The sequence below is a fragment of the Apteryx mantelli genome, chromosome 12 (genome assembly GCF_036417845.1).
Source record: "Apteryx mantelli isolate bAptMan1 chromosome 12, bAptMan1.hap1, whole genome shotgun sequence".
NCBI lineage: Eukaryota > Metazoa > Chordata > Aves > Apterygiformes > Apterygidae > Apteryx > Apteryx mantelli.
Genome location: NC_089989.1, coordinates 3,817,810 through 3,839,117, shown reverse-complemented (window position 1 = coordinate 3,839,117; position 21,308 = coordinate 3,817,810). Strand labels below are relative to the sequence as shown.

General features: G+C 39.6%; 1 protein-coding gene across 1 annotated transcript in view; it reads right to left on the bottom strand.

Annotated features, from left to right (window-relative positions):
• Positions 1 to 12,851, bottom strand: part of DENND6A (DENN domain containing 6A) — a 29,739-nt gene extending 16,888 nt beyond the window's left edge. The window contains exons 1-7 of the mRNA XM_013958513.2: positions 12,090 to 12,851; positions 7,196 to 7,234; positions 7,060 to 7,102; positions 3,344 to 3,456; positions 2,230 to 2,310; positions 1,520 to 1,625; positions 483 to 562 (exon numbers count right to left, since the gene is read on the bottom strand). Of these exons, the coding sequence (XP_013813967.2) occupies positions 483 to 562; positions 1,520 to 1,625; positions 2,230 to 2,310; positions 3,344 to 3,456; positions 7,060 to 7,102; positions 7,196 to 7,234; positions 12,090 to 12,851 (1,224 nt within the window). The remainder of the gene's footprint in view (positions 1 to 482; positions 563 to 1,519; positions 1,626 to 2,229; positions 2,311 to 3,343; positions 3,457 to 7,059; positions 7,103 to 7,195; positions 7,235 to 12,089) is intronic.
• Between the last annotated feature and the right edge of the window lie 8,457 nt (positions 12,852 to 21,308).

Here is a 21,308-nt window from a genome sequence, read left to right as displayed (position 1 = left end):
ATTCCATATGAAGATACTATGACTCCCAGAGGCCCAGTTCTTAGCCACCATTTAACCACTACAATTCTTCTCCACACACTAGATATAACTTTAATAGCTTTCTTCAGACGTATTACACTGTTATTGAAAGTTAGCAACAGCCACAAAATTAATCTCTGGCATGTGGGCCAAAACAGGGGTTTTTTTTGGTCAAACTTGTATTTTATGAGTTACTTATTTATGAGTTGCACTGAAATATTTCTTCTGTCTGTCTGCATAAACTACATGTTAACCCATGCACCAAAATTAAAAAATAAATAAATAAATAAATCAAGGAACCTAATCAGGATCTCCCCAGCCCTCATTGAGCAGAGTTTATGTCTATTCCTGTTCTGAAGAATAAAACACTGAAAACACGGCAGAATACACTGAGTAAATATACAGTAAGTGGAGGGGGGGAAAAAAAAATCAAAAAAAAAGAGAAAAAAGGCAAGAGTATTTACCTTCATTATAATACCCATAATGGGCAAATGCAGTATTTCCCCTGGAATTGGGGGTGGCCAACGATCAACATCACTACAAACTTAAGAAAAAAATACATAAAGTATACTTTATAGCTATAATCCATGATATTGTAGTCAACTTTGTACATGTTGACATCTTAAATTAATGCTGATATCCCACAACCTTTCTATTTATCTTTTGTTCAGTCCATACTCTAAAGAAGTTTTATTGCATTTTTGACATTCTTAATGTGCTATTTCATTAGAACTATAATAAGTTATTCATTTTAAGAAAATGGTACCATCTTGTCTTCCATTTTTTGTAGCAACCAGACTCGCAATCAGTTTAAGAAACATGCTGTAAGAGAAACCATGCAAGTACATTTTAAGAAACTTTGAAAAGAGCACACACAATTATGTAAGTTAGCTGTTGAACAGATAAACCCAAGTAGTTAAGAAAAAAAAAAAAATCTTAAGAGATGAAAAATAGCTTGGCTAGGAAGCTTTTCAACATTTTGTCGTAAACAACTATGTATATCATTACTAATCCTAGCAGTTTCTGCAGACCTTTTCTTATGAAAAGTTATACTAAGAACAAAACCAAACCTGCTTTTCTACAGGTAATTAAAAAAATACAACTCTTATTAAAAAAAATGATTTCCACAAATTGCTGCTCAGTGGAAGAACAAGAACTGTTGTTCTTCTGGGATAAAGCAGTACAAAGAACACAGCACTTTCAGGCAAAGAGTAAATAACTTTCCCATTTGGCCCTCTCCGGCACTTAATAAAACTCTAGAGTAAGACCGAGGCACCTGCAAGTGTTGCTCTGTTGCTTTTCCTTTCTTGGAAGTGATCCAAGGTTAGATTAGTTCTGTTAAATCATCTAGAAAACAAGCCAGTTTCCTAAAGTTTCAGCACTCTATTCCAAATGAAGACAGACATGCAAACTAGAATGGGACAGTGGTGTTTGTTATTTCTCCAAAACACACACATGGTATTTTAGGAGCTCTTTCAGAACAAAGTAATAGTGCCACTACCTGCTTCCAGGAAAGCTTCACTTTTTTCAAAAAACTCTGGTGCTATTTGCTTAAGCACAGTGCGAAAGAGGTGGACATATGGTAGTTTGCTGATGAGAACCAAGGACTGGAATAAAGAGTAACAAAACAGTGTATAAAAATACTGTTTTAAGTTAACCTCCTGCCCCAACAGGCCATTCAGTTCTACTAGTAATCAGGTGAATACAGTATCAAGTGAATTTTCCACACAAACAAGTCAACCATCCATTTAACTACAGGCAACCGCAAACAAACAGTTCCCAAGAGTTCCAAACTTATTGCTTGAATACAAAATAAAGTTTTCTTCTGAGAGTGCATCTGGAACGTAGTATTATTGATACATATAAAGTTTGACCAGTCTACTATAAATCACAATCAAGTTAGTAACAGCCATGTCTACAAAAGGTAATTATAAACTACCCATTAAAGACTATTCTTCTGGGTGACAAACTAAATCTCACAAAAATTATTCCTGGGCTACATACAGGCTTAGTAAAGCATATTGTGAAAACAAAATAATTACTACATATTTCTCCTTTTCACTTCCCATTCAATGCTACATAACTCTCACTTAAATGATTTGTAACAGTAGACAAAATTGCTAAGAGATCAAGATACTCATCCTGTTCCTCCAAAGCCACTGAAAACAACCAGCTGTGGAATTAATATGTTGCTAAGTTAATTTAAATTACCTTCTGGAAATAGCCTCTCTTTAACGATTTGTCTCGAACTTGTCTGAAATATACATAGCCATAGTAATATGCTGGATCCTTCTGCAAAAGAACCAAAAGAATTCAATACAACAACCTGATATCATCTTTCTTTTTAAGCATGAGCAAGCTTATCTCCTTACAGGCTCTGAAGCTGATTAAGTGTAATAAACTAAGGATTATCCTTTTTATTGGCATTAAAACTTTTATAACTCCTTTGAAGAGAAAGCAACAGTGTGTGGAAATAACTGTGCTTTCTGTCTTTGCTATTCTTTCATCTACATTCTCTTGAAACGCCATGAAAGCAAAAACAGAATTAATTCCCTGAGAAATAAATCAACAGGCAATTTTGCAAAGTTGTTCTAAAAAGATTTTAGCAGTTAAAAACAAACAAAAACAAAAAACAAAAAAACCCCCAAACCAACCCAACAAACAACCCCAAACTTACAGAAGCTCTGGCTTTTGAATAAAGACAAAAGCCAGTCTTTCAATGCATTAGTTCATAAAAGATTCTCAGAGTATTAAAGAAGCATTCTCTCACATTTCAAAGCTAAAACATCAGCTTCATCCTTCCTACAGACAGGAATTCAACTATTTGCCATATTAAAAAAATTAAGTTGAATTTGAGAGTGACACTTCAACTACCATAGTTAAAGACCTAGTGGTCCCTAACTTTCTGCTGAGAACTTTTTGACCACTACCTCTCTTAGGTGACTCCTCCATCTTTAAAAAATGAAAGGGAGAGACAGAGAGGAATCGTTCAACCTAGGTTTATAAAAAGTTATTAAGCACTTCAGATTTCCAATAAGGGTTCTTACAAACTGATCTTCAGGTTTCCAGGCAATAACAAAATAGGTTTGGTCACCAATGCAATTCATTGCAGTGCAAAATACGTAATAATGAATATTTAAAGGATAATTAGAACTCATTTATTAGTTAGATATTATGATAATGACATGCTACAAAAAAAATCTAATGAGCTTTGCCTTTCAAGACATCCAGTTCAGAGTTTTGTTTTTTAAACATCTAAGTGTGAACATCTATCCATTACTATTAACCAGAAGAGATTAACTTCATTTTTTTTATTATTTCCAACCTTTAAGTAAACTGGTAGATCTCTATCCAATTGGTCCAGAAAACAACACAATGAGACTTTTCTTCCAGAAGACCGTCGAAATCTAAAACAAAACTGTGTGTCCCCAAGACAACCTATATAAGGGGAAGATATAAACAACAAATAACAGTATTTGGAATTTTTTATTCTAATCTTTTTTAAAGTGAGCAATTCTGTCATAACAATAAACAAACTTCTTTAGAGCAAAACGAAAAAAAAAAAATTCTCTACCTCACAGTGAATTTATTAAAGACTTAGATTGTCACGTCCCTAACAGCTCTACTAGTAGCTGTCCTCCCACTATTATTCCACATTTTATTGGCCTGGCTGTACAGTTTTGATCATCTTGACCACATGTCATTTTGCTGTTGAATAACTGCACTAGCTTTTTTGATACCAAAGAGGACATCAGTCATACTGTAACAGTGCACTATGCTGATCTCTAATTCCATGTGGATGCCTAGGATTGGACTAGTATTTCTGAGGGCTAAAATACCAACTGCAGAAAAGTGAGTGAAATGCAGACTTCCTCAAGATGTTGACAAAATATAAATAAACTTATAATCCATATATTTAAATATAAATAATATATTTGCTATTAATGCAAAGTCACATCAGGGGAGTTCCAGGAGAGGACAAGAACAGACTTTCCAGTAACACTTTCAAGGAGTGAAGTCTCCCTTCATTTCTATTCAAAAGGATTTCCTAAGGGAAAATTTAGCTAAATGTACTGACTACTTGCAGTCTGAAAATAAATTAGGGCTAATTTTTGGATCAGATCTCAAAGAAACTCTCCCCAGTTGGAACATGAGAACTGTAATATCAGAACTTGTATCACTGATAGCCTCATGGCTATTTTCTCACCTTTAAAAATGCTGTTTGCTGTTAAAATAGAGGAGGCTGCAAAAAATCCTGAAGTTCAAATGGAAGATGTGTAAGCTGAACAGACTGTGCTATCCATGGGAACAGTGGTAAGGGAGACGGGTAGAATCATAAGAACATGCAGGCACACTACCACCCTAGCAAACCTGCTTTAAAACAACCAACCCACCCCCCCTTTCGAAGGCACTGTAATGAACACGAACACAATCAGTTGAAAGACAAGCTCCTGAGCACTGCCAAGCCGCCTCGCAGCACAACAGCCTCGCAGCAGCAGTGTAAACCTTCATGCCAATGGCTACGGAAATGGATCTACCAAACTTGCAGCTACTGCTAGGGCAGTGGACTTTCAGATGGCAAAGGACACATGCGTCTCCATATTGAACAGAACTTCATTAGGGCTTTGCTCTTACAGGTTTTGGTCAAAATTTGCAAAGATCTCTAGGAAAAAAAATTCTGAAGTGAATAATGATCCTCTGGACTCTGCAGAGCTGTCCTGTGTTACACCAGTCAGTGCTAACTGACTAAATACCCAGGCAAAGCTCCATTCTCCAGATAAATACTCTGTAGACTAAGAGCTCGATTTCATCTTCTTACTTCTCCTTCAGTACATGTACAGCTGCAGCAACCAATGATACCCCAAATCCTAAGCCAGATCCATCTGGCAGTGTGGTTTAATGCTGCCATGTTCACAGCATTCAAGTCGGAGCCTCAGAACCCCCAGAAGTTGCAGCAGAAAACCCACAATGCACCAAGACAAAATTGAGAGCAGCAAAATATTACAGCACAGGCTACCCATACAATAATCCAGACAGGTAACCAACGCAAGCGCTGAGCCACATGGACCAACAAGGTAAATACCAGGAAAAATACCTTACATGACAATAATAAAGCGCTAAAATTTTTCTCCAAGTTTATGTAACTAGTTCCCTTAATTTAGGGCAAACTAGGCTAATACAAAAAAAGCTACATGGAGAAGACCTAAAAGTAAGCTACCCTTGATCATTAACGTACTGAAATACCATTCAGAATTTGGCGGCTTCTTTCTTTAGCAAGCTCTTCCTGTATGTAGAATTTGGAAAGATAGGTAAATGACTGTTCTTTCCTCAACTATCCATGCAAAGACAAAAGTATTATTTTAAAGATAACTGTATTAAGTAACTTAGCTTCAAAAATACAACAAATGTCATGAACTAGTGCCTCATTAAATTCACTTTTTTTTTTTTTAAATTCATGACCATTACAAGAGTTAAACTGATTTCTGACCATAGTTGTAAAAGAAAAAAAAAAGATAAACTAAAATTCATCTTTCTGCTTCTCCCTTATGCACAAGAAAATTATCAATGAATGATACTTTATGGGCCCTTTGTGCACTTTTAAGCCATAAAAACCTAGGACAGACTAACCTCAAATTAACTGCAAACTCAATTTCCTTTACTGTTATATCACACAAAGCTTTCTTTTCTATGTTACAGCCTACAATAAAAAATAAATAAAGCAGAATGTATTTACTTCTACCTAATTTCTAGAACATGGCTTTTATGCAGGTAATCCCCCCCATACCATTTGAAACTTCAGCCATGGATGATCAAGAACCTACACGTAGTCACATTACCAAAAGCAAAAAACTTTCCTGTTAAAAGTAAACCCTCTTTATGTATTTTATGTCTATTTTGCCTAAAATAATTTTACTATCATTCTTATTTGTAAAACAAACAAACAAAAACAGCCCTTGTTCCTAACGCATTATTTTTATACCTTAAATACACCTTTTAAATGTTAGACAAATTTGCAGCCAATCACAATGAGAGTAACACTAAGACACAGTTAGCTCATTTCCTCCTTCAATAATAGAAAGAAGCTTTTCCTCTACTTACATACAGGATATCAAGAGCAAAGCTTAATTTTCATGACATTAAAGCAGAAGGAAAAAATTTAACTAAGACAGTTTATAGAGTCATGTATACCAGAGCTCACACACACATATTAAAAGCACACTTCTCCATCAACCCATATAAGAACTGTCATGCTGCAGAGCAACCAAAAGCAGAATAAGAGCAGTTATAGGGACAAGTTTGTTACTAAAGGTTTGGCCTTTTGTAAGGACATAAAATGTGAAAGGAAGCGTCTGTACTTCTGCCATCTCTTTTTGCAGGTGGTCCAACTCATCAGCCACATGCCTCCAACTCCTCTTTGGCAGCAGAACACGAAAAGTTTAGATGAAAGAAGAATTCAGCAAGCAGGACCACACACAGCAACAGAAGCAAAGAATAGAGAAGAAGATATAAGATAACCTAGGCCTTTCCCTTCAGGACTTCTAAATTCAAAAGCATTTAGAATGAAAAGTCAGTTTCACTCTTACAAATTTAGAAAACAGGTAAAAATTTACAAGAGGGTCCTATATCCCTTTCATCAGCTTTATTAAACCCTTTAAATTCTGTGTCTACACTTCCGTCTACAATGACAATATTATTATTTTGTTTAAGAGAGATATTAAGAGATTTGTTCTTTGTCTGCAAAGTATTCTGAAACATCTGCACATGTGTCTTCTGGAAGGTCCTATATATTCACATTCCTGATATTTCACTTACACAAAATAGATAGTCCCCAGCTTTTATTGCAACACAGACAATTACTGTTTTATATTTAACTTTAATTCCAACTATTCTGTATTGTAATATTATTAAATAATTACAATATACACATAAATCTCTTAATCTAAAACTATGGACATATACTGCTAAATTCTATCTGTTTTAACATAGCTTAGTCCAACAATAGCTGCACGCTTCTAGCTATCGAGTGGAGGAAGCACTTACCTGAATTGGAATCTGGAAAAGACAAATAGCAAATATTGGTCTTCTAAAGGGTGGGGAAAAGAAAGAGAGGAGTTATATTTCAAAAAAAAATCATTTGTTTTTCATTTAGTTAATTTATACAGCAACCATGACTCACCTCTTTATCTGTGAGTTTTGAATGTGGAGGATATATTACCTACAGAAAAAAAAAAGCAGTATTTTATTTGAAAATAAACTAGGTAAGTTACGCAATAAACTTCTCCTTTAAATATTTTAAGGATATAAGCCTCTCATACTTGCCTAAATTTAGCTTATTTTCAATGGTAAGCAATTAAAACTACATGGCTGTTCTTACTTTCCACATGCTTTTAGGCTAAGTTGGTCACCCATCTTTGCAAGATATTTTGGAAGCCAACTAGAGACAGTACAGACACATTCCAAAATTCAGATTACTTTGAGGTTTTGGTGCAACTGGTCTTAAGGGAGAAAAGGATTATACCTCTTAGCTTTAACTTGTACCTAGGAGATGCAGTGGCTGGTGTCAAAGAGAGCTGACAACACGTTATCACCTGAAGTCCATTGCACTGGACAGTTAGATGGGAGTAATCAGAATTCAGTTATGAAATGCCCTCTATATTAGTACTAACTGGTGGAGGATGAACATTGGCTCCAAATGAGAGCTGGGAACAATGAAAGTTCAAGGAACACACCCAAAAAGCCACAGCTATTGCAGTCACAGATTAAAAAAAAAATCACAGAATCGCTGAGGTTGGAAGGGACCTCTGGAGATCATCTAGTCCAACCCCCCTGCTCAAGCAGGGTCACCTAGAGCACATTGCACAGGATTGCGTCCAAGTGGTTTTGAACATCTCCAGAGAAGGAGACTCCACCACCTCTCGGGGCAACCGGTTCCAGGGCTCTGTCACCCTCACAGTGAAGAAGTTTTTCCTCGTGTTCAGATGGAACTGTCTGTGTTTCGGTTCGTGCCCGTTGCCACGCGTCCTGTCGCTGGTCACCACTGAAAAGAGTCTGGTCCCATCCTCTCGACACCCTCCCTTCAGATACTTGTACACATTGATAAGATCTCCTCTCAGCCTTCTCTTCTCCAGGCTAAACAGGCCAAGCTCTCTCAGCCTTTCCTCATAAGAGAGATGCTCCAGTCCCCTAATCATCTTTGTGGGCCTTCGCTGGACTTGCTCCAGTAGTGCCACATCCCTCTTGTACTGGGGAGCCCAGAACTGGACGCAGGACTCCAGATGTGGCCTCAGCAGGGCTGAGGAGAGGGGGAGGATCACCTCCCTCCACCTGCTGGCAACACTCTTCCTGATGCACCCCAGGATACCATTGGCCTTCTTGGCCACAAGGGCACATTGCTGCCTCATGCTTAACTTGGTGTCCACCAGCACTCCCAGGTCCTTCCCCGCAGAGCTGCTTTCCAGCAGCTCAACCCCCAACCTCTACTGGTGCATGGGGTTATTCCTCCCCAGGTGAAGGACTCTGCACTTCCTTTTGTTGAACTTCAGGAGGTTTCTCTCTGCCCACCTCTCCAGGCTGTCTAGGTCTCTCCAAATGGCAGCACAGCCCTCTGGTGCATCCACCACTCCTCCCAGTTTTGTATCATCAGCAAACTTGCTGAGGGTGCACTCTGTCCCTTCATCCAGGTCACTGATGAAGAAGTTGAACAAGACTCGACCCAGTACTGACCCCTGGGGGACACCGCTAGCTACAGGCCTCCAACTAGACTGCGCCGCTGATCACAACCCTCTGAGCTCTGCCATTTAGCCAGTTCTCAATCCACCTCACTGTCCACTCATCTAACCCACATTTCCTGAGCTTGTCTATGAGGATGTTATGGGAGACAGTGTCAAAAGCCTTGCTGAAGTCAAGGTAGACAACATCCACTGCTCTCCCCTCATCTACCCAGCCAGTCATTCCATCCTAGAAGGCTATCAGATTGGTTAAGCATGATTTCCCCTTGGTGAAGCCATGCTGACTATTCCTGATCACCTTCTTGTCCTCCACATGCTTGGAGATGGCCTCCAGGATGAGTTGCTCCATCACCTTTCCAGGGATGCAGGTGAGGCTGACTGGCCTGTAGTTCCCTGGGTCCTCCTTCTTGCCCTTTTTGAAGACTGGGGTGACATTGGCTTTCTTCCAGTCTTCAGGCACCTCTCCTGTCCTCCATGACCTTTCAAAGATGATGGAGAGTGGCTGTGCAATAATGTCCGCCAGCTCCCTCAGCACTCGTGGGTGCATCCCATCAGGGCCCATGGATTTGTGGGTGTCAAGTTTGCTTAAATGATCTCTAATCCGATCCTTCTCAACCAAGGGAAAGTCTTCCTCTCTCCAGACTTTCTCTCTTGTCTCCAGGGTCTGGGGTTCCTGAGGGCTGGCCTGAGCAGTAAAGACTGAGCAAAGAAGGCATTCAGTAACTCTGCCTTCTCTGCATCCTTCGTCACCAGGGCACCCGCCCCATTCAGCAAAGGCCCCACATTTTCCCTAGTCTTCCTCTTGCTACTATGTCTTTGAAGAAGCCCTTCTTGTTGTCCTTGACATCTCTGGCCAGATTTAATTCCAAACGGGCCTCAGCCTTCCTCGTCGCATCCCTGCATACTCTGACAACGTTCCTATATTCCTCTCAAGTGGCCTGTCCCCCTTTCCACTTTCTGTAGACTTCCTTCTTCCACTTGAGTTTTGCCAGGAGATATATAAGTATATTTATTTTATATTTTCACACTGCATAAATCAAAAGCGATGCAACACAATGTAACACATGGAAACACCATTACTTAAAGCAGAGAGTATAAAATTGGCGACTATGGCAGTAAGTGAGAAAGAACATAAAGAGAAGAGGAAAGACCCGAGATGTTTAAATTTCAACTAAAAAGTCACTCAAAAAAAACCCTCAAACCAAAACAAAAACCACTGAAATGGGTGGTTATAGTCTGTAAGGAAAGAGAATCCAACATAAATTCAAAGATGATGTTCCAGAAAAGGTTTCAAGGCTTCTACAGATGGGAACCCCTGTAAGGACAGAGGTTCAGTGTAAGAGAAACACTAACTTAAGAGTCCTTCTCTTATTATCTTATCACTAATATAACTTAGTATTAAAGTATCCAATTATCTTCTATAACCTTGTTCTACAAAACGCAAGTAAATGTATCTCCTAATAATATAAAGTTATCCTACTCTACATAAGACAACAAATATATCCACAGGCTGGTCTGAGAATACACAGGCTTTCTGACCCCTGGCCACGAAACGCTCCAATTCATTTCTTTCTTCTCATATCCAATGACTTCTATAACTATTAGTATAACTAAAGCTAAAAGTAGACATATGGGTGGAACACCTGCATACTGCATTTAGTAAACTGCTATTCCTATCATCATCTTTTTTAATCTCTTAACATTTCCCTATGGTAAAAATGTCCTTATGCTGGGTAATACACTCAACTGTAACTCTTTCAGAAGGCTTAAACGCTATAGGCCAGACTTGAATTGATTTTTTTTTGCTCACTAACACCAGTATGTCTTCGCAGAAGTCAAAGGGCGATGAGCAAAAATAGTAGTAACTCTTACGTCTATCCTGTCATGCCTTCTCAGCCTTTCTGACCTGCATGGCCACTTCAGAATGATGCAAGGGTAAAGAATGCAAGCACAGGGTAAATTAATTTTTAAATTATTCCACAGAGTGCTGAACAACCTTACTAAATAAACGCAAAGAGAACTGAACATGAACACCATTCCTGTAAGCTACTACGATGCCTGCTGCTCATAACCACGAGGTGTTGAAGATGAAGTTGCCTATCAAAAGCACAAAACCAAAGGGGCAAAGCAGAGGCTGCAAGGCAGACACAAGGAGCAGAAAAATTGTGGGAGACCATCATTCTATCGCTCCCTAGTTTCCCAGTGCTTGCCTTCACAATCTAGGTGTCCTTTACAAGTGTTTTATTTCCTTCCCAAAATAATAATTTAACTTGTTGGACAGGAAAGCCCAAAATAAATAGCCTTACTGGCTAGCATTCTGAAAAATGGACTGAAGTGTTATAGCAGACCCACTGCCACAAATCCCAATTTTATTACAAGAACACGCACTTCAGTTTGTAAGTGAAAGAAAAGTAACTTCTTCTTTCTGTCAAAGGAGCTCCTTCCTTCTGTGAAAGGAGTTTGAAAGTAAGAAATAAGACATGTCTTCTTCTGTATGGGTATGAAAGAAGAAAGTGTTTGCTTTGCAACTTCCTTATCTTCTAATATTCTGTAGAGTTAAGAAACCCAATTGTTTACTAAAAGCTAATTTTTAAATATTTTTTTTACACAGCAGTGTAACTGAAAAATCTCAAACTTTAGTTTTGTACATATTTTAAGTTTCATTCCATGTGTGCATATAACTAAAATTAATGGGACAGTTAACACTGTAAGAGTTGTCTGCAGACAAGACAGAGGCACCCTGTGCTTCCTTCAGCCACCAAGAACATCATCTGCTTAAGTCATAGGTTATAAAGACATGCTTGTCTTTGTTAACACCACCTTAAAACACGATGTGACCACAGCTTAGAAAGCTAGTATACTATGCTAATTACTTATTTGCATTTCTCTTGCAGCAACAATGCATATCAATTACGTATTTTAAATTTTGTAGTAGCTAGCTTTATTGAATTTTAGGCCAGTCTACCATAAATTTACAGTAGCACTGCTTTAAAAAAAAAAAAAAGAGAGAAAGAAAAGAAAGAGAGAGAGAAAGAAGGAAAAAAAGACGCTTTTCTCCACTTGCCAGCTCAAGTGTTTGCACAGCCATGTGTTGAACCAGAACGTGAAACTGATCCAAGGGAAAATTCTTTTCTCATTTATTTCTCGACCCCATTAGCTCCCTCATCCAGTTGAACAAGCAGTTGCATAGATGCTCGCCTGTTGCACAAAATGACAAAGAGCAGCAGGCAAGGAAACAACTGCAGTCTGGGGCACCGTCACTAACCCAGCGTCGCAGTTTTACACTCATTCGGTGTAAGGAACACGCTTCAGAGACTCAGAGAACGTGCCGGCACTCCTTACCGATCTGAAGGAAGCCGAGGACCGTTTATTCGGGCTGTGGCTGCAGCCCTCTAGAGCCGTTAGCGCCCAGATGCCGGGGCAGTCAACGCTGCTCGTAGGGAAGCGAAGGCGCCGCGGCGAGGGCGGCGGGGAACGGCGGGCTGCGGCGGCCGCAGGCGCCGGGAGCCCCGGGGCCCCGCGGTGGCAGCCGCCCCGCCGCGCTCCCGCACCCCCCCCGCCCCCCCGCCGCCGCCGCCGCCGCACTTGGTGATTTTGCACAATCACATTTCCCCGCCGCACAGCCGCGCTTCCCCCGCCGCTGCGCAACGCCGGCGCCAGAGGAAGTGCCCGATTCCGGGGGCGCGGAGGGCCCCGCCGCCGCCGCGCGTACCTCCACGGCCTGGCCCAGCTCCAGGTCGAAGCCCACCACGCACACGCAGTGCAGCCAGGCCGAGAAGCGGTCCCAGGGTAACAGCGACAGGCACCGCTCCGGCTCCCGCTCCGGCCCCGGCCCCGCCGGCGCCGCCTCCGCCTCCCCCTCGGCCTCGGCCGCGCTGAAGGCGCCGCCCGGGCCGCGCTCCCGCAGCGACATGGCGCTGCCGCCCCGCGCCGCCCGCCCCGCCGCCGCGCGCCGGCCGCGGCCCCGCCGCCGGCAGCCACGTGACGGCCGGCGCGCGCCGCCTCCGCCGAGCTCCCCCGGGGCGGTGGAGCCGTCTCAAGTGGGAGAGCCCAAGCGGCCGCCAGGAGGGAGGGGGGCACGCGGAGCCGGCGAGGCCAAACCATTAGCGCGGGGGGGGCGGGGGGGACGGGGCGGCGCTCCCCCTCGGCGGGGCCCGGGCGCGCACTGCGCGGCGGCGCCGCCTCGCCCCGCTCCCGAGCACCGGGCGAACGGGGAACTAACGCGTTCAGCTGTTATTCCCACTTTACCTAGGGGACTTGGGACAGAGCAACCAAATACCTTGCCCTAGAAAGTGGATTCTCCCTCTCTACTAGTGCTTCAGGAGGGTGCTAGTTTGGGGGAAGTTCTGCAGGCAACACAGCGCGGGCAATAACAGCGATTTTCCCTTCCCAACTGGCAGGTCAGCGAACAGCATCGGGATGTGGCGACGGTGCCGCTAAGTAATTAAAAGCGGCGCAAGCAAATCCTGTCCTAGATAACACCGAGCTCCATTCCCGAGTCAGATGGAAATATCCCACAAGCCCGTGGTTGGAGAACGTTACCTTGGACTGCCCCGGGAACTGGAACTATGGATGTGAAAGGATCCAGAGCTCTTAAATCTGGTTTAGCATCTTAACCAAAGCCAAGCCTTGCTCCCTATTCAATGTGAGGGCTTTCAAATACCGTTTTAGCACAGCTCACATCCCATTTGTATTCTACTAGGAAATACTTCATGGAGTTGAAAGTAAAGCGCTCAATTGTTACTTTATTCAAAAAATAAAATATACTGGAAAAAAAGAGTTCTCCTAACTTGTAACTCTTATTCTTTGGTTATTCACATGAGACTTTTGCTTGACTGCTACCAGAAAAGCTTCAACTGTAGTAGATGCGGACAGTCTGGTTGCCTGAATTACTGCACACCATTTTTCCCAGGAGTTGCATACCACATCTATACATACTTAATAGAAAACATAAGGCAATTCAGATGTATTGTTTCCTTAAAACCCATTAACAAGCATTTGTTTATCAAGACCAAACTGTAAGAAATTAAAGTATGCTTTGATCCTTATAGTAATTTCCTAGACAAAGGAGGAACAAATGTATAGCTCAGATAAAATTAAAATACAGAAAATTATCATTTTAATAATTTCAGATATAGCAGCCTCCAGTTAATCATAAACCATTGGTGGCAAAGTGAATTTTAGATCCAAACCAAGACATGAATAATGTAGCAAGCAATGGGAGTGGCTGCACAGCAGAGTTCCCACTGTCTCTAGTCGCTTCAGATATTTTACCACAATGTCATTTAAGTCTCAGGAATTTTACCCAGCTCTGGAATTCTGTAAAAGATTTCTATCCAAAATAAGATGTGACTAAAGTGATTAGTTTCATTAGCTTAAACTCAGAGCAATGATTCTACAATGGTATTTAATTTGCTGGTTCCTTTCAGAGCTGAAAAACGGTTTGCCCCAAAGCTCTTATCACTTGATTTAATAAAAGATATTATCTCAAGGCTTCTTACAAACCTTCCCTTGTTTATATTTTTATATCTTCCCTTGTTTATCTTCTTGCTATCATGGCTGCAATAAAATTATAGCTATTACTATCATGTATTCCCTTCTAAGGTTTTTATTCACCAGTATTTGTAAGTTTTCACATGAATAAAAAAGTATACTGTTATATATGGCTCTCTATATAAATATATAAATAAAATGAGTAAAATACTATGTAAGACTGATATTCCTCAGCTCATTTTGTTAAACATAACTTAATCCCACTCGATGCTCAACAGAAATAAACTTTTGTCAGGAGAAAGTTTAGAGAATAGAGACATGATCTTTGAGGAGGACACTGACAAAGAGAGGATTTTCACTTCCTAGAGATTTTCCTAATTACTAAGGAAACATTGTAATTCAGGACAACTGTGTCCTAGACATTTCAAAGGCATTTTAGTCTTGGTATAATGCGATGATCTTTCTTGGTCGAAAATGGATGTAACTTGTTTGCCATTATTTCTGCATGTATTTGGAGTATTGCAATATTCAGAACAACTGGGGGTGACTGCTTTCTGCTTCAAGAAGCTCATTCAGGGTCATATCAGTTCTGTGCCATCTTCAGGAAGCCTCAAGAGGCAAGTTCACATTTTCAGACTACAGTTACACTTTTTTAGAATTCACACTGTTCCTGTAAGGTTAATTTGTTCCTCTGAATTGACAGATTTTCATTCAACCTTATATTTTAAAAGATTTTTAACCATCTCCCAAAGTGCACTGTTTATGTTTTAATTTCCGTCAAGAAAAATGTAAAAATTTTGGAGGCTGATAGCATGTCTTAAAAAAGATGAACAAAAACAAAACTGAAACTAAATAAAACATCTAAATGTCAAACATGTACGTGTGCATACACACACGTGTGATTTTTTTTAAAACCCAGCAATTTAATCTCCAAATGAAGTCAGCATAACTGCTGAAATTTCACATAATAAGTGCTTTACCTTTGTTATTTTTTGATGTCCTTACATTAGATAGAACTTCTCAGTTCTGTAGAATTTTAAGGACCTCACTGTGGATTTACCTACAGAGACATTTTGGTATTGCGATTTTATTTTATTTGGATTCATTCATATAAACAGTATCTTTAAATCCTTTATGAGGTTAAAGAGTAGAGGTAAACAGAATTAAAGACAAACAAAGGGTAAGAGAAATTAAAAGAACTGGAAAGAAAATCGGATGCTTTCACTATCAATGTACAGATCAATTAAGATTCATTTTTCTGATGGAAGGAGCTATAGCAGAAAAATTCTCACGCCTTAAAGCACAAAGTCAGAGGGAAGCCAGTGCTAGATAAACGTGTAACACTGTAAGTGAAGGCCTGTAGTTTATAAACAAATGATCACGCAGATTTCTGCTGGGCAATATGGATTTCAAAGTTGACACTATTAACTGAGATGCTACAAGTTGCAATACTGTCTCACGAAATTGTAGGGCTCTGCGTATGGAAAGAATTTGCCCTTACAAAGCTCTGTGAACTCATTGGTATTTTGCAGAAAGGGAACAATCTGTTCCTATAAATATTTTGCAGGGTTTTGACAAGAGTAACTTCTAGAAAAAGCATCCCCCCTCCTTCCTCTGAATATGAGGAAAAACTTCTTTACTGTGAGGGTGACAGAGCCCTGGAACAGGTTGCCCAGAGAGGTTGTGGAGTCTCCTTCTCTGGAGATATTCAAAACCCACCTGGACACAATCCTGTGCAACGTGCTCTAGGTTGACCCTGCCTGAGCAGGGGGGTTGGACTAGATGATCTCCAGAGGTCCCTTCCAACCTCAGCCATTCTGTGATTCTGTGATGTCAGCTGCTGAAATAAAAATGGTGAGTATAGGCCTACGCATGACAGGTGGATTCTAAGGGTCCAAAATATTCAGCATTTGAGCCTATCTGGCTTTCTTCCACCCTCTATCTTACTCCTACAGCTGCTGTCTCTACCATTCTATCCGGCCTTTTTTAGTGGGATGCTTTCTATCAGGTAGCAGCAAATGTGTTAGCTGCTGGCTGGCCAATTTCCATCAGCTTCAGTAGGGAGTGACTGTACAGACATCTTATATCCACTGAATATCCACCAAAGAAATGGATAAATATCTTCTGGCCATCTTACCTTTTTTCCCCCTTGAGATTTAAATCAAAAGCAATACTTTACTTATATCTGGAAATTACAGCTGGACAGCATTTCTAATAAGTAAATTTATTAAAAAGTAACAGAAATGGCATACTTATTATTGAAGCGTTTTTCCTTATTTTTCAAACCACCGCAAAAAATATCAAACATTTCAAAATGTCAGCCTCATATTAACAGAAAAGCAACTGAGACCTGGTTACATGATGACTATATTCTACTAAAATGATTAAATAGTTAAAAATGCCTGATATACGAACTTAGCTATTTTCACTAGAAATTAAGAAACATTGTGTGCAATATTAACTATATATTAATATAACACTGTATTAATAATGTTACACTATGTTTCTATTCTATACATTTATATATTATTTTAATTCATAAATTTATAAATTTATATTAATATATTAATATTATAATCTCTAAATACTATATTAATATGCAATACATATTTACATAATTACTGTATATTACACTATATTATATAGTAATATAGTAACATGTAATATATGATACTATAGTAATACTATAGTATTACAGTATATCACAATATATAGATATAGCATATAATACACTGTATATACTAATTATATATGTATCTATTCTATATACAATATAAACTATATACTATATTTATACAGGTATATTATGTATATTACATTACTATAATTGTATATAATGTTAGTAAGAAATTCACTTGTTTGCTAGTTAGAATTATCTTTTAGTAAGTTTAATGCAAACTAGAAATAGAGGCAGGGAAGGATTTGAATGAAAATGAGATAAACAGAATCTCCCTGACAAGAGTGAATTAAAACAGCTGAATTGCTTATCCTTTCAAAATTAAGGCTGAAAGATAATGCAATGGTCCTCTATATGGAGAGAGTTAAACATCAAGAAGGGAAAATAAGCCTGAAACTTAAGAACAATGATAGCATAACAATAAAAAAATAATCCGGCCCTGAACAAATTAAGGCCAACAATTTAAATAGATTTTCTCATCACCAGAGAAGTAACATTTTGAAAGAAGTTTTCCAACAAGAGTAGTGGGGACTAAAGCCCTAATAAGTTTTAAGGAGGAGCTCAGTGAGCTTATAGGAAGGATTTTACAGGATCGCTGCACTGGAAAGATTCAGATCTTTTTGCTCACAGACCAATGTTTATATCTGTATAGAATCTTTTAACAAAAGTGTTTTACATGCAGTGGTTCAAATGCTGTGTAGCAAAGTCCATATGAATTATAAATCAGCTCTTGGATGTTGTACAGGCTTCTTGTTTTCTACAGTCTATTTATCTAGGATAATTTGTCTCTTTTTCAACACTGATCATGAAACTAGCAAATAGCCTATTAGCAAATACCTGTTGCTCTTTTCCAGTATGATCATCATTCTGAGGATGCATTCTTGCTCCATTTACTTCTCATGATACATCAACACAGACAGAAATAAACTGCTGGAGCATGTACATGTATTCAGCAGCTCCTAGAACAAACAGGTATCTGAAAACTCTAATTTGATTGTTGCTGTCCTGACATACTCTGCATCTACACCATCTATTCCTGTGACTGTCCAGAGATACGAACTATTATGCATGCACAGAGTATTGTGAATTTTATCAAGAATTGCAACCAGAGTATTTCAACAAATTGCAGAGAGAATGACCGCATCTTGCCTTCCTCGTTTAACTTATTTTGAAAGACCACTTTTGCTACTTAAAAAAAGTCATTACTTTTTCAGTAACTGCAAGTCAAAAGCAACAGTGTATCTGCCAAAATATTCTGCTGGTCTGGAGTGCCATGCAGCTAGTTCTCCTCCCAGCCCCCTAGTGGACACGAAGTGATGGCTGTGAACCAAAATATTTTTGTAGTGTGAACATCCAAATTGACACATTTATAGTTCAAAGGAAAACAAGCCTATTGCTCTGAAAAAATTGCTTAACTTTTGACAGTTCAGCTTGGTTCTGGATGTCTCAGCAGCAACTTTTGAGGCAAGTTCGTCTTGCAAAAGATACTACAATAGGATGTAGATACCAGTTCAGTTTCCAACTCTGCTGAATATTTCCGCATTCACCTATGTAGAAACAAATGCCTTTACAGGCATCTTTGAAAATTTGCTATTGCTTCAAACAGTGTAGCTACACACACAATTTCTTGAACTTCTGGAAATCAATGAGAAATTGATTTAATAAATTGCTGATGAGTTTCAAGGATGAGAACTCAGTATAAAACTGTGCATCTCCAACTATCTCTTTACAAGTTAGTTGTTTATTGTTTTCATTTTCAGTTTGCATCTTACTTTTTACATGACAAATTAAATTTTTTTCTATACAGCATGCATCATTCCATTCCAAATCTAGCAACCTCTCTTGAGTCAGGATCTCCCACTAAACAATTGGTTCACAACACCCCCCACTGACAATCTTGAGCTGGTATATATTAATATTTCAGTAGCCTTTTAAATCATCATTGCACAGTATTCAGAGATTTGTCACTGAGTTACCTATAACGATGCTCAGTGTTTCTCCCTAGGTAGTTACAGTTAATTTGGAATTCACAATAGGCTTCCTGAAGCAAAAGATCTTTTTATTTTCAGCACATTATTAGGACTGAAGAATCTCTCCTGCACCTGGACACACTCAAGCCAAAATCCAGATGTTTGGCGGGTATGCCCATGAACACTACCACTGCTGCATTTCAGCATCCTTAAACAGGCATCAGTTCTTTAAGAGACAAATGTGATGATAATGCCCTCCCTTCCATTTCCCTTATCCAAGATGGATACAGAGTGGGCACTTTCTGCCCTTAGCCATGATGGCTATCACAACATTTTAAGGACTTCCTGCCCTGAAAAAGGATGGCTACCTAAGTGGCATCCTGCTGCCCTTACCCAATATGGCTGCTAAAGCCTACTGCCTCTTTTGGTTGTGTGGCAAACAGTGGTTTGCAGAATTGAAGCATGTGCTTACGCGCCCTTACTCCTGCTGAGCAACGTACAGTGGCTGATCATTTCAAACTGAGCTCTTCTCATCCACCTGTTCCTTTCCTCGATTCAAAGAGGGTGACTTTCTGAGAAGTATCAAATACCTCATCAAATACCCATAATAGTTTGTATCCTCAATTCAGAATGCAACCACCTTCTATATTTTTAACTTTGTTGGATTCTACCTCTAATAACTTTTGAACTCATTTTGCCAATTTGAAATAGTAAAAATTCTGAAAGATAACTAAATCCATCCAACTTCTGTGAAAGCTGGCACATGTATAGAAAAGGAAGGTTCAAATTAGTGCTCCTACTGAAAAGCAGGTAGAACCTCTTGTTACATGAGCCGCTTGGCAGCACTGATTAGTATTAAAAAGACAGCTGGCATGTACCATTGCTTCCCCCACGGGGCTGCCGTAAAGGATGGAGAAAGGTTCAGCATACCATAATATAGCAGTGGTCAACAGTTTCAAGGGCACAGATACTAAGGGTATTTGTTAGTTCTACTGGTGACAGGATGGCTTATTTGAGAAAGATATTGTATAGAAAATATAGTACAAAATATAAATCTAGTTAATAACAATATTTAAAAGTTCTAAATACTTACAGTGAACATCAGTAAAAGATATCCACCACTTGGTTGTTTTTCTTTACTGTGACTTGTACTTCTCCCAGTTCTCCTAGACCCTGCAAATGCTAGTGGTTCTTCTTCATGTTTGATTTGACTTTCAAACTGCTTTCTCCATTAAACATCCCTACAAACATGTAAGAAATGCTATCTCATAAACATTCTTTTCATTCCAGCACCTGTGCTACCCTTTCTTCCCCTTACTCTTTATTTCTTTCCAATTCCAAGATGTTCTAAATTATGTCTACTTCTTCAACTGTTTCTCTCAAATTTAACCTCTGACGGACTTAAATTTACTCATTTTCCCCAACCTCTTTTTACACTCCTTTTCTCTTCCTTTTGATTAATTATGGCATCCTGTATGCTCAAATCAATAAACATACAGAACTCCCAAATCTTTAAAATGAATAAATTAGAAATACTGCTATCACAATATTAAAATATTACAAACAAACTGATGAAAGCTGTGAAGGTGTATGTCAGATACATGTTTTACTCCTGTCTGGAGAACTGAAAACCACTGACATGTAGCCATAAAGCTTCCATATACTAGTCTTTTTTTTTTTGTCCTCAAAAATCAGACTTGTCTCTCATGTTGGATTTCACTTCCTTGCTTCAAACATAGATGTTAGCCTGTTTTTGCTGTCTTTCTTTCATTGGATCATTGGAAGAGTACAAAATCAGGCTGCAATAAATCAAAAAAACCCTCATTACAGTACAGTCAGAAAGAAAAAAAAAAGTGGACTCTGAGATTTTACTGTGCTATGACTAATATAATCATTCTTTCTCTCATACACTGCCCTGCCTCACCCTGCTTGTTGCTCATTTCCCTCATCTATTGCCAGCTAAACTACCTGGCCCAGCTCCTCTCCTCCATGGCTGCCTGGCCTTTTTGGCGTCCCACAACCCTCCCATCTCTCTAATCCCAACACCTTGTCATGGGGTAATTATAGGTGCTGGCACGATTCCAGCATCTATCTTATATCAAACAATCCCTGCTTGTTTGCTTTATAGGGACTGACTTGCCTTATAAATGAATTCGGACTTGAGAGACCTGTTCTGCATTAACCTACTGTATGACCTTGAAAAAGCAGCAACCTTTCCTCGGTCTCTGCAAAATAGGGAAAAATATGGTTTTGCATGACGCTCCGAGACCTACGGAGGGAAAATACCGCACCAGTGACCCCCATCTCTCTGTCCTCCCCTGACCTGTCCTCTGTCACTCTGCCTTGTACCTGCGGTTACCGTTCGGAGGTTTTTCTTCCCGCCCCCCCAACCGCCAAACTGTAATTGGCCTGAGACAGCAA